This window comes from Ascidiella aspersa, chromosome 4 (genome assembly GCF_963924565.1).
Source record: "Ascidiella aspersa chromosome 4, kaAscAspe10.2, whole genome shotgun sequence".
Taxonomy (NCBI): domain Eukaryota; kingdom Metazoa; phylum Chordata; class Ascidiacea; order Phlebobranchia; family Ascidiidae; genus Ascidiella; species Ascidiella aspersa.
In genome coordinates, this window is record NC_139450.1 from 955,579 (window position 1) to 969,228 (window position 13,650).

Sequence of the window (13,650 nt, forward strand, 5' to 3'; positions counted from 1 at the left end):
TTAGCTTGGCTTCACTTTGCTAAACTTCGTTGCGGCGCATCAAATTTTCATACAGTTTACACAACACTAATCGCTCGTCGTTTCGCCCAATAACCGCATCTGCGAGAGAAGCAACGTAGTCGGCAAATATTTGCCTTTTTCTCGACGAAATTTTTTCTCCCTCTTCTGCGCTGCTCTCTGGCGCTACTGAAGTGTACGTGGTTGTTTTGAATGCTGTTTTTAAAATAAAGCTCAAAAATACACCTGTTTTTATTCGTTTTTAGAGAAAATCAATATATTTACACAACCATCTAATTGCAGCAACAAAAAAATTAAAAAAAGCGGAAATAAAAATTAGGAAATAGTTTAACTTGTAAAATTGGTCAACAAATAAGGTTTTACGGCACTATTTAGTTTGCTTTGTTAAGAAATGCTAGCTAGGCCAATGTCTATTTGACAAACCCAAATATCAAGACTAGAATGTATGCGTTTTATGGGTTAATAAATGTTATGTAAGCCATATAGCGGTGGTATTTAGCGAGTGAATGCAAATAGTTTGACTTTGTAAAATTTTTGTTTAATCATAGCAATTAACCCCCTTACACTTATTAAAGAACAGGGGCTTTAACTGTTGATTAAAAATGAGCTGTTTTGGATCCCTGTTGCAATCACAGCTCCAAACCCTTTGTGACGTAATAATACGGAATTATGACGTAACACCATGTTCGCCAAAGACACTCACAGCTGTTTCATCATGCATAAATTGCTGCGCAGGCATAATATATATACATAAGCGCTATACAGGCATATGGAAATCCATTTACAGTATGTTCTATCGCTTAACACCAACGATAAAAGTCACAAAACAGCTTTGGCGGTTAAAGCCAAGGGCCAAGGCCAATGCGGTCTAACTTCCGATTAACATTGTCTGGAATACATTTCGTAATACTCTCGGTCATTCGAACAACACATTAAATGCAATTATTGTTTAATGATTTTCAAACATGGCTAACTAAGGCCCTTTTATGCAGTTCTTCATAACAATATCCTACCATTAACATTTGCAGCGGACATAAGTTGTGCCTAATATCTTGCTAAACTAGCGTTTTTAAACTGTTGTCCAATAATAAACCCTTTTGGGTACGCGGAAAAGTCTTAAGCTTGGTTCACACTAGACGCGTCTGGCGTTAAAGTTAAACGTTTTTTTTAAACCTTTCTGTTGCACGTTGAATTATTTCAACTTTCCCACTTTCGGTTATTCTTTTCATGAAAAATGATATATTGCTTTCACAACGTTAAATATTATGCGACGGAAATCATAAAGGGGGTAGGGATTGAGCTACGGAAAAATGCAAAAAAATCGTAAAATGACATGCTTGACATTTGTTAAAACATTTTTGGTACCATTTGAAGCCAATCTAGAGGGCGTGGCCGCAAAAATTTTTACCGGGGGAATACCCCCGCACCCCCCAATATTTCTGCTCGCTACGCTCGCTTGCGGTCTATGCTGCCCTTACCAAAAAAGTCACCCCCCTTGCCCTGCAATCGCTCCGGCGTCCCTGGTTGTGGTACTATGAGGTGGTCTAAATGTCCGCATTTCTTAAGAATTTTTGCAAGAATAAATCCAGTTGCACTGTTACTGCGATAATATCGAAGCCGATATCCGATGCCAAGTTGCAGCATCGGTACTTGTCCGATACTGGAGGGTATCATATCTAACAACTGGCGATTAAACCAGGGAGTCGAACCGTTTGGCTTTCCCGGTTCAGGTTCGGTTCGGGTTCAAAGATTTTTTCGGAATACGGTTCAGTTCCGGTTTCGGTTTAGAGGAATTTAAAAGTTCCGGTTCAGCTCCGGTTCAACCATCGTTATTTCAAAACCGGTTCAGATACAATATAAGTTGCGTTAAATCTCAAAATGTGGGTCGATAAATGTAGAGAATAATCTTTGAATTGTAAGTCATTCAATCAAAGTCACGTGACGTATTAAAAAAGCAGCTATTGAAATATCTAAAAAATAAAAAAATTAACTTTTTTTTATTCAATTTTCAAATTTGTTCATAAAATTTTAAACATGGCGAAACTTGACACTTTAAAAATACAAGTTAAGACGTCATGCTGGAGTGAACCGCTTTTATTTACAGGTACGGGTTCGATTAAGGTTCAGGTACTTTCAAATTATTCGGTTCAGTTCCGGTTCGGCTCCTTAAAAACTTACACAAAACTGTTCAGGCCCGGTTCGCTTTGACTCCCTGAATTAAATTTCCTAACGCTAAAGAAAAGTTTGGCCTAATATTCTGAAAAACAAACCTTTGAGCGTTTTTATTTCATTCATTTTCCTTGTCACTTGGTATCGGATCGAATCGTGATGCTTTTTATTCAAAAATATCGGGCATCTGTATCGGAATAAAAGTCAAGAATCAGAAATCCCTGGTTTCGATGCCTTATCCCTACCTATTTGTTTGTCATTAAAATCACCGAAAAAGCTCAATGCATTTCTTAGTTACTAGTTGTTTTCATCAGTTTACATTTAGGCGATCTTTTCGTGTATTGTGGCACGTAATTTCTAGATTAAAAAACTCTTATGAAAAGCTCTGCGTTCGTCTTCTATAAGTGTAGAAGACGTTACGAATGACTGAGAATCGTTCTACACGAGTGCACATAATTTTTTTTGTAATTTTGAATTATTTTTTGAGAAAAGTGTTTCTAAATATTATGTTATTTTTATCTAAGCAAAAATGTCATTACTTTTTTAGAACAAATACATTTTAGTTAACGTTGTATTACGAATAAACTCACAACGTTATAAGTAATATTTGTAAGATCATTTATTTTCCGAAATAAACGCAAAAACTTACTCAAAACCTAGGTTTTGGAACTATTAACAGGGATAGCTGAAAATATTTGTTAACTTGTTATATGATATACGGTTCAAGAATTAAAAAAAACATGTCAAAAAGGTTGAAAATCTTACAAATTTGCAGACTTAAAAATTGGAAGAATAAGATTGTTTTGGCAAAGATAAGTTGTTTTCGATTGACTAAACAAAGCTGCTGCTATGGTAAGTAAGAAATGTTATTGTACCTAACCTGTTGTTATTGTACATTACTGGACTTTGTGTATTATCTCTTATTACCGGTTGTTGTATTACGTTTAAAATACAAATGAAGTTGCGTAAGATTTGTAAGTTTCCTAGTCAGCTTAAAGGTAATTAACCAACAAACTACTTGCAATATTGTTAATAATGTGAAAAGTTACCGTTTTGTATTGTATAATAAAGTTTTTGCTAATCTTACATTGTTTTCATACTTTAGCAAAGTTAGTTTTTGACACATTTACCTCCAAGAGCTGAATCACAGTTGTTGTTCACATATGGATATACATTGTAGATATTCTTATCTTATCACATATGTAATATGGCACTCTTATTCTGTCGCGCGGATTGCCTGGCGGCTATTCGCTTGGTTATTCGTTAAAAGCTTTAAATTAATAAACATATATTTTTAGAGATTCAAGTTCTGTGGTGATCTGGATTGCCCGGATTGGGTTCTGGCAGAAATCAATATTTTATCTCGTCTGGTAAGTTTTTTAAATTTGTATCTTTTTTACTGACTATTTATTATGATCTACTTTTGTTTCAACGTTGGAAGTAAAAGATTTTTGCAAACTAACTTATATTTATTTATTGTGTGTATGTTTGGTACTAGAAGTTTCAAGTTTTCAGAGCATTTTTTCCAATCAGTGTAAAAATGATTACTAATCGCACAAATACCGTGACATCACTTAGTTACCAGAATTTATGCTGTAGCACATTATGGCTGATATAAACCATTTCGCATAGTGTCACTTTCTTACAGCGCCTGTAAGCTAAAAAAGTTTCCAATAAAATGGAAAACTTAACATTAAATAAATAAAAAAACATTTACATATAATTAATAATATAATTTGAAGGCTTTATGGCCTCGTGCCTATACTTGGTTATTCTGAAATTTTTTTTAAAAAAGAACAGGGTATCTTCAAATGCCCAACACACCCACGTTCAGCACCTGTGGCTATGATAGCTATTCTATTTCTTATAAGCAGAAAGTTTAAAGTGCATACTTTTGATTTCAGTTTCATGTGTATTTCTATTTTGATTAAAGTTTTGTTTGTAAAGTAGCATTTAAAATATGTACTTGCAGGCCTAGACTAACTTTATTTTGTAAGACTTATTTCATGTGTTATATTTACATGTAGACGTCTGTTAAAATGAAGCTTTTTGTGACGCAAGTGATCAAAGGAATCCTAGGTGAAGAAGTTGATGTAAGTTTGTTAGGTTGCCACCTAGTTGAATTATTCTAGTTTTAAATACGTGTTTCAAAATTTAACTACTGCTGAATCCTTGCTGGTGATTTAATTTACTTTTATAATATTTTTGTGTTTTAATTTTTAAATTAAATTTTATAATATACTAAATTTCTGCCTAATGTTATATATTGCCTTAAAACACTGCACTTACTAAGCACAACTTCATTAGTACCTTTAAAATAATTTATTTTGTTCATAGTTAAATCTTTACCTATAAAATATTGTTTTTCAGTACGCCAAAGTTGAAAAAATAACTTCTGATGCAAAGTTCGGTAAGTCTGACGTGTGAGTGATAAACTAATTATTATGTACTATGTTTTAACCCCCTATTTATTTCAGACATTGGTGACATTAAAGCGAGCATAGCTGGTCTGCAGTTCATAATTTCAAGTGCAGCCAAACACGACGTCGACGGAGATACTTTATCGGATGAACTACAACAACTTGGGCTTCCTAAAGGTTGGCTTTATTCTTAAGAAAATGTTTTTATTTTGTGAGACCCATCCTTGTAATGTTACACCACTGTTCTGCAATAATGCTTTGTTCATTGGTGAAATATTGTCTCCTATTAAAAATAAAAATAAGACAGTCGTAATTCCTTTTCTGCTAATAATATTTTGTTATGTTTTAGATTTACTTGGTGAGAGCAAAGGGATATAAACCTTTGATGTTTCGAATCTTAATATGGATAATGTTTTGTAGAACATGCCACAAGTCTTTGTAAAACCTACGAATCAAAATCATCGGCAATTCACGACGAGCTACTCCTGAAAAGTCTTCGTCGCAGCGCTCACTTCAAGGACATCGATTGGAAGATAAACCCCATTGTTGGAAACAATGAAAGGACAATCGATGTCAGAATAGTGGTCGGTAGTGGTGTTATAGCTTTCATTCAATTTTTATTTTATTTAGTATATCTAAAGTTTGTTTAACGCCAAGTTCTGTTCTATTTATGTTTAGAAAGTGTTAAATAGAGTTGACTTGGAATTTTATCTCATAATAATTTCTCCCAGCCCACACCAAGTGGTTACACAGGATCAGTGTCACAGAAAAATGTGTCCTAAACATTGCACAATACAATTTTGATATATGTTAACCTTAGCCACTACTATAATGTTATAATCCTCTATTCTGTGTTAGCCACACTCTTTAAATATGTTTTCTATTTTTAAAAAACATGCAAGGCAGTTTAAACAGTTTTTACAAGCCAATATATTGGCCATTCGTTTTAGTTTACCAATAACTATCTTATGAATTTTATACAAAAGATTAGCCTTCCTGGCCGAGAAAATAGTTTCTAACAGTGTCAAATAAATATAGATAAATATAAAAACTAGGACAAATCGAAATAACACTTGTGAATGACCTATGTCAGTATAGTGTCTTTATGGAACCTAGTGCATGCTTTTTACAAAGTAAAGGTTTTATTTGTTGATACCGATTTGCATTTTAGCTTGAAGACCCACATACAACAAAGAAGGAAGTTATTGAGTTTGTATCCACTGAAAGTAAATTTAAAGTCTTGCTGCACGGTATGTAACTTTTGTTGTACTCACAAAATGTTCTAAGTTTCTAATTTATTAACTTTTTGTTGCAGAAATGAAGGTTCTTCAAACGCAAATGCAGCAAATAGACATTTAGTTTTCAATCATCATTATTCAAAGTATTTGATTTGTCATTTTGTAGCGCCATTTTACATTCATTTTTTGTGCAATAATAATTTTTAACTCTTTTGATTGCATTTTTGTAGCATTTTTATACAGTTTTAGAGAAAAACTACTGGCTTTATTTCAAAACTGTATTTAAATTAACAAATGCATGACGCAACAAAAAATATCATATGAAAAAAACAAAACACGTCCCAAAAAACACAGTAAAACAAAATAACATTATTGTTCAACATTGAGATTACACGCACATAATAACCAACTACACAAAAATATCATGGACTTGATTGGAGTAATTCGCAAATCGCAATACATAACTTCTTTTTAACAGCATAGCAGGAGTACCAAGTAACATTTTGCAGTTTTAAAATAACCCTTGATTCATTTTTAACATCAACATATATAAAAAAGACGAGTTATTCGAAACGTTCACACAACGCTCCCTACTTTTAAATGTGCTTTTATATCCCTTTTATGTATAAAACCTCTGTCAATTATGCTTTAAAATATTTAACACCAAATTTACCGATTATATTGTATTAATATAACCACGATAAGGTTATTTTTGAAATGCATAGATTAAGTGACTTTTCCTACTGGTTCATTTTTATTTTGGCGCAAATGTCTCAAAACGTAAAAAAATATATATTATTGTTGGACGTTAATGGTATCTACGTTTTTAAATGATCAACGCTAAATAAATCACCTTGTTACTGCTTAAAAACTATAACGCCATAGACCTACTTTAAATGGTATTCAACAAAATTCATTCTATTTTTCATTGAGAAACAGCCTATACGGTTGAAACACTCCTTTTTGTATCACTGTTCAAAACTCTTGGGAATTTTCTGTTGAAAATAACCTCCACTTATAGTGGAGGCAAATCCAATTTCAAGGGTAAACTTGTGTCCTGCTTGTATTAACCGGCTCCCCTTTGCCAAACATACTTCGGTTCCATAAACTTGGTCGCGACTTGTTTCTGAGAAAAAAACGAATAAAGTTTTGCAATTACTAAGTCACTGGACTCGAGACCCAAGACTCGACGGTGTCGGTTTATTATAGCTTTCCTTGATTTCGGGACTCTAGTAAGACTACCTGAGAACCGTGTCCCTAATCGGACGTGCGCATGCGCAGTAGCAAATTTAGGGCTACTAAGCTACGAATTGTAAAGGTAAAATAGCATGAAGTGGGATATTTTCGAACCACGTATGGTGGGTGTTTTAATAATATGAAACCTCTATCAGGGGATTGCTGTATACCCACCTTATTTTAGTTACGTAAATGGGTAAAGTACCAGCTGTGGGGTCAGCCGGACTCGGGAGATGGCGAAATCGGTAAATTTGCCTAACTAAATATGGCATGGAAATGTAAAGTTTGATATAACGTCAAAAGATTTTGTAGCCAATTCTTTTAATATTTAAAAACTATATAGTCTAAATACATTTCAGACCTTACATATCTTACCGTAGTCCAAGCACCCGTTGTATCGATGGCCACTTCTTTGGCTTCTTGCGTTTCATTGAAGCCGTCACAATGATTGCGCTTGTCATAAGTATGGGGCCTCCTATAGCCTTGATCAACGTGTCTATGGTCTCCACTGGTTGGGACGAACCTTTGAAATATTGTTTCGTTAAGTTTAAACCGGAATTAATCGGTAAATGTGATGTCGAGGCTACTATTTCTCATCACGGTAAATTAATTGCTAGAAGAGCAACTCGTTAGTATACAATGCATATCGCAGGAAACAGGATTTAGCCTTTCACTGGTCTGGCCACAGTTCAAAAGAACTGTTGTTTTCACAAGAACACACCATGAAGATCAATAGAACAACCATTTCTGAAGCGGAATTATCTGTCATACCGTAGTTTTAAGACCAACTACATAATAAAACTAAACACGTAGTAATATCTACGACAAAATAAGTTCCAAACCCTTTGGAATAAGACCTAAATGGCTTAAATAACAACTGAAATCACATAGGAAGAGTCAAAATACAGATAACATTTGTCAAAAAATCTCAAAACAGAGCAATTCCCTTGTAATGATAAGTTGTTTCTCTATTTGAAGTCAAGCTCCGTAGGCACTTTATTTCATATCTAACGCTAGATGGCGTATTAGGGTCGCTTAAAGCAAATGAGTAGATTATATTCTATTTGAGATTAGATTGTGTCGGTCCGTGTACGTCTCTATTGAAACCTGCAATAAGAGCTCGTTCTAGCAAAAGTATATTTGAAAAAAGACGTAAACTGCAAATCGTTAAAGTGGAATAACATATGGTGGATAATTTTCTAACCTTGTATTTTGGGTTAATGCGTCGTATGAGTGGATTGCTGTATATTCACCATAATTTAGTTTCGTAAATCGGCGAGACACAGGCTAGAGTCGAACCCGGGACTCGATTAAATCGGCACATTTGGTCGGAGTCGGAACTCTGGTTGTTTTAACCGATTCCGCAGCGCAGTTAAAAAATGAAGAGACATTCGAAACGTTCAAAATGGTACTTCTACATGGGCTTTGGTATCCCTATACCGCGAACCTTCATTGTGCCCGGAGTTCCTTTTGCTTTGGCTGGGGCGTTTTGACCCCGAGGGGCTTGGGGTTGTGCAGGGTTTCAGTGTGTCGTTACAGGGGACAGAGGACCGGTTTGTGGACACGATAAAGTTCTTCAGAAGCTTCTTGGCGGCGTCTTGGCGCAAAAAATGTCGGTTGCTCTCCCTTATGACTCGAACGAACTGCTCGTAGTCGATAGATCCGGACTTGTCCTTGTTTCCAAACCTTGGGGGAAATATAGGCTACATATATCATCTGTAGTTGTCCAATATTAACATGGTATTTAAAGAGTTAGCCCTAAGGAAATTTGCATGTACAGATTTTACCAAGTTTGGTTTTGTCGATCGCTGAAATAGATTTTAAGACCGTAACTATTATATCTGATTACTAACATTTTATGTTCTAGTTGTACAAGTAAGTTATATTTTGTTCCTAAAACAGGGGTAAGGTGGGTATCATATAATATCGTTAGCTGATAGTAAGTGTATCCGTACTTGTCCGATATAATTAATAGGCTGGTATCGGTGCCGATCCGATGTAATATATTTTAGCTATCGAAGCGATTTCTATCCATAAGTTAAATTTATCAAAAAATATTGACATTGCCTTGTAATTCGAAATTTTTTTTTTGTAAAACATTTTGATTATAATAAAACTTCAAAGATCGAATATTTTCCACCTTATCATTTCGTTGATCTCCTTGAGCGACATTTCCTCTCCGTGTGTCGTCATCATGGTGATGAGGTCATCAACCTGAACCATTCCGTCATCATTGTGGTCCAAGCACCGAAACGCTTCCCTGGGAAGAATTACAATTTAGGAAATAAATAGATTATGCCGCCATAAAAGTCCTGCTGTGCATCACAATACACGCCTAATTACTTAACATCAGGTCACTTGTGACTTTCCTTAGTCTGTAAGCTTTAAACTTAAAACTAGGGATGTCCGATAATATCAGATCGTGTCGATACCCGATGCAATGTTGTAGTTTCTGAATTCGTCCGATACTAGGGTGGTATCGGTGACGACCCGATCCTATTTTATTGTAGGAATCTCGGCTATTATTTGCGACCCACGCAGTGATTTTACCCTTAAACCTTTAAACGTAGTAGTATGGCAATTTTAGGTAACAAAGCGTATGAACAGTAAAACATTATAGCCTAATAGTCTGGAAGAATTTACTTTTAAGGGTTTTATATAGTTTATTTTGCTTGTTTAAGGACAGTAAAGACCTCATTTGGTATCTGATTAAATCGCCATACGTTTTTTTTTTACTATGGGGTGTCGTTATCGGAATGTCAAGTATCTAACTTAGAACCCCTAGTAATATGTCTGCTTTTAGTTTTAACTTTTAGAAAACTAGAATTAAATCTGAAAGGCTCATTAATATTTAATCTCATTGAATTAGGCTTTATTTTTTTCGAAACATCGAAAACGCATGCTTTAATATTCTATTAGGCCTACCATGTCTACGACGAAGATAAAAGTCAAATAAAAATTTGAATAAAATAAGTTTTAAACAGAATAAAGCTTGATAAATATTTGTAGAAAGTATATACTCCACCATTAATGGGAATTTTGCGCAGCCTGCTAATTCAAATATACAGGTCGATAATGATTTCCCTCTAAGCATCTTATAAAATTTTAAACATCTCCTGACTTTGGCCGTTTTTCATTTTTGTCTGAAGCTCAAACCGCTTTGTTTTGTAGTTTGAATACGAGGTAAATTTTTTTATTTTAGAATTAAAAAAAAGTGATACACGTAATTGCCTAACGTCAAAATTGAGTAAAAGTTTCATCCAAAATTCCAAAATTTAAATCCGAAAAATTAAAGTGGATAACAATTGCTTAAAACAACAAGTTCACTTCACTGCAAAAACTTCCACGAAACGAAGTTAAAAGTAAGGCTTTTTAGCATTAAATACAACTGAGCTATATTTCCAGTATTGAAGCTTATTGATCGGTATTACAATCCAGCGGTAATATGATTTTGTCAAATCGTAATATTCGTGCCACATTCAGTGGTATTTGATGCTTAGCCAAAATAGTAAATTACTTCCTATTCCACAACACAAAACGTGGACCTGCAAGTCGCAAATTATTTGCAAAATGCGGAATAAGTATCAAACGACGGTAAAATGTTTGAATTGAGTAAAAAAACTTTAACGTAAAATAAAGAAATCAATTTGTTGCAATTAACGTGCAACTTAAAATCGAGCAAACTTTTACCTGAGTTCGCCGTACTCTCCCCTTTCTTCTTTAATGTACTCAACCAGCATACAGAACTCGCTAAAGTCTATGGTTGGGTCTCCATCGACATCCATGAGACTCACAAGCGTTTCCACTTCATCCTGATGAGGATTGTAACCCAAAGCTCGCAAAGCCATCTCTAGGTCACTGTAGATTGTATAACGTCGAGATAGTTGTTAGTTTGAGCGTCATAGAATACTTAAATCGCTATCAATCTTAAAACGCCATCTTTAGGTCGCTGTAGGTGGTTAACGTCAAGCTTGTTGTTAATTTGAGCATCATAGAATACTTAATCCGTCATTATTCTTAGCATGGTGGATAAAACGACATAGCGGCTGTTGATTTGAGTATCATAGAATACTTAAACCATAATTTGCTTAGACTACTTAAACCATTAAGTTTCTGTGGTTATAAAAAACAACAACTTATGTGGTAATTTGAGCGACATAAAAACTTTAAACTACAACAAAATAGCCTGCTAACTAAAGTTGCTGTATACAGCCATGGTTTTCCGATTAATATAAACAATACCAAGATGCGCTTGGAATGTATGAGGTTGATAGTTGTTCTGAGAGAGTCCTGTGCTTTCCCTCTAGGGAGGCACGTTTTTAGTTTAAGAACTCTTGTAGTATATTGTAAAACCACGACGACCTAGCTGTTAATTTCGGCTAAGTGCTACAGAATTCTTAAACCGAGGCGAAAAGACTTAACCGTTGTTGCTGCAAAGATGTAGGTTTTGGTTAGCTTTCAAAACGAAAAACTATATTGAAGTCAAGCGCCATAAAAATCTTAAGCCGCCGGGAAGCTTCTAAAGTGTAACTTCCTAAAATAAGAGCCAGGGAAATGGTAAAACACCGAGCCATAGAATACGCCCGGAATGTCCGTTACCTCGTGTTTTAGTCTGATATATACCTCGATGTTTTGAAAAAAAGTATGACTGCCTTTGAGTCAATTAAGGCAAATTCAAAACATGACGTAAAACCTAAAAACAAACATGACAAAAACTAAACAAACGACGTAACACCTAAAAAAAACTAAAGTAAAACCTAAAAAGCATACCGTAAGACTTGAAAAAAACATAACGTAAAATTTAAAAAAAATTAACATGAAGTAAAACCATAAAAACACATTACGATAAACCTGCAAACAATACACTGCGTAACACTTAAAAAACAAAAACCCGACTTCAAATCTCACCCCAAGTCCATCATCTTCGAGTTATCGATGTCATAGAACTCGAATATCTGCCTGAACTCATCGACCTCGTCAGCTGTGAAGCCAGAGATGCGCCTTGCTTCGTACTGCTGCTGTAACCTCCTGTGACCACCACTTGACTTCCTGGATGATCGGTCCCCAGCCCTCCCCTTGCCTCCCCTGCCACGACCACCTGCATCCCTGGCGTAACAATAGGAAGAATGTAAGCGGTTTGTGGCGTATAAAGGGTTAGCCTAATACAGTGTTTCACAACATATTTTCGCGGCATACAAACACTGAAGCGCAAACTTTTTTTCACTTAACTTTTTGTAAACGAACAAAACATGAAAGATTGGCATTAATGCAATTTAATTAAAGTGAGCCATGCCTTCGTATAGCTTATGAATTTTTTTTTCAAATAAGTTAAAGCAATCTCGCTCATAACCAATCTTAATCTAACGTACCCAATAAAACTAGCGCATTCGGCGGCCCAACCAAATTAAGCGACGAACCAATTTGAAGTCGCGCTCCATCAATTAAAAAGTAGTGCTTTTATGACAAATAATAAAACCTAAAAGCGTTTAAAACTCTCAACAGTCTCAAGTGACGTTTTATCGCAAGTTTGTTAATTTGTGACGTAAACTTTTATTAGGTGATCCTATAATTGTGTTTCGTGCTAATATCAAAGTGCAATTATTCCTACAAACAAATGTTGATCGATTTGCTTAGCATTTGTTACACAATCTTTTGCAAGATTTTACTGCAACCGGTGTGCTCATTCACACATGGGTAACCCTAGATTACTGTACACCAGGGTCCAGGGGCTCCGAACCTGTGGTACGCGAAGGTTTGCAAGTGGTACGAGATCATAAAAGCTTGGGTACCCCTGATATACACTGATAACCTTGGATTACTATACTTTAATGTTGCTGTTTTTCTCTTTATAGTTACACGAAAAACTATAGCTAGACTGATTTTAAATTTTAAAGAACTACGTTTCTTATGCTGGAAATGAAAAGCTTTGTTCGGCATTAATAAATAAGTATGTTAGTGTTATAGCGGCGCATTCAAGCAGTTGGAGAAGGTTTCCTTCGCTTTTCTTGAAGGTATCAAATATCAACTCGCGTACCTTATAATTGGTTTTGCATTGTTTTACAATTTGTGGGTCAATTTTGGCATTTCAGAGTCGGTGGTTCCCCTTTTCCCACTTACCCAGTCATCCATCCCATGAAATCAATAAGCTGGACATCTTTGCGGCGATTATGGCTCGACATGCTGATGTTTTACAACAAACTACAACTTGCCAACCTGATTCTGCAAATTATTGGAGTTGCCTGATCAAAAACCCGTAAAATATTTATGTATATGTAACTACACAACGTTTACAAGCCTCAATCAGAACCAACGGCTTGCAAAGGCTATACTGGCCAAAATTTCACATCTATTTTTCCACCTTAAGATTTTTTTCTCAATTTTTTTCACCGATAAAAAGTAATCAGTTTGGAATTGATTTTTTAACTAAATAACAAATAGTTAATTTTGCGCTTTTTATACTAAATTAGTAAAGTTTCTGTGCGTTTAACTTGATTTTTGTATTGATTTAAAGTCCCTGGGATGGATATAGGTAGCTGCCCCCTATGCCTTTTTCGGACCTCATGTAAACG

The 13,650-nt window shown here is 35.1% G+C and overlaps 1 protein-coding gene and 1 pseudogene across 1 annotated transcript; one reads left to right on the forward strand and one right to left on the reverse strand.

Moving 5' to 3' along the window:
• The first annotated feature begins 3,490 nt into the window (after positions 1–3,490).
• On the forward strand, positions 3,491–6,602 carry LOC146146532 (COMM domain-containing protein 4-like). The gene is made up of 7 exons (XM_083387647.1): positions 3,491–3,557; positions 4,215–4,280; positions 4,558–4,597; positions 4,665–4,784; positions 5,028–5,191; positions 5,779–5,857; positions 5,923–6,602. Exons 2-7 carry the CDS (start codon positions 4,227–4,229, stop codon positions 5,964–5,966), a joined length of 501 nt encoding a protein of 166 aa, XP_083243773.1. The 5' UTR covers positions 3,491–3,557; positions 4,215–4,226; the 3' UTR covers positions 5,967–6,602.
• A 281-nt stretch (positions 6,603–6,883) lies between these two features.
• On the reverse strand, positions 6,884–13,260 carry LOC146146533 (uncharacterized; annotated as a pseudogene).
• Positions 13,261–13,650: the final 390 nt, after the last annotated feature.

Excerpts from the sequence above, each read along its gene's own strand:
- LOC146146532 (XM_083387647.1), top strand. The coding sequence starts at position 4,227 with ATGAAGCTTTTTGTGACGCAAGTGATCAAAGGAATCCTAGGTGAAGAA. Across the intron at positions 4,598-4,664 it reads AACTTCTGATGCAAAGTTCG|ACATTGGTGACATTAAAGCG; the intron begins GTAAGTCTGACG and ends TATTTATTTCAG. Across the intron at positions 4,785-5,027 it reads ACAACTTGGGCTTCCTAAAG|AACATGCCACAAGTCTTTGT; the intron begins GTTGGCTTTATT and ends AATGTTTTGTAG.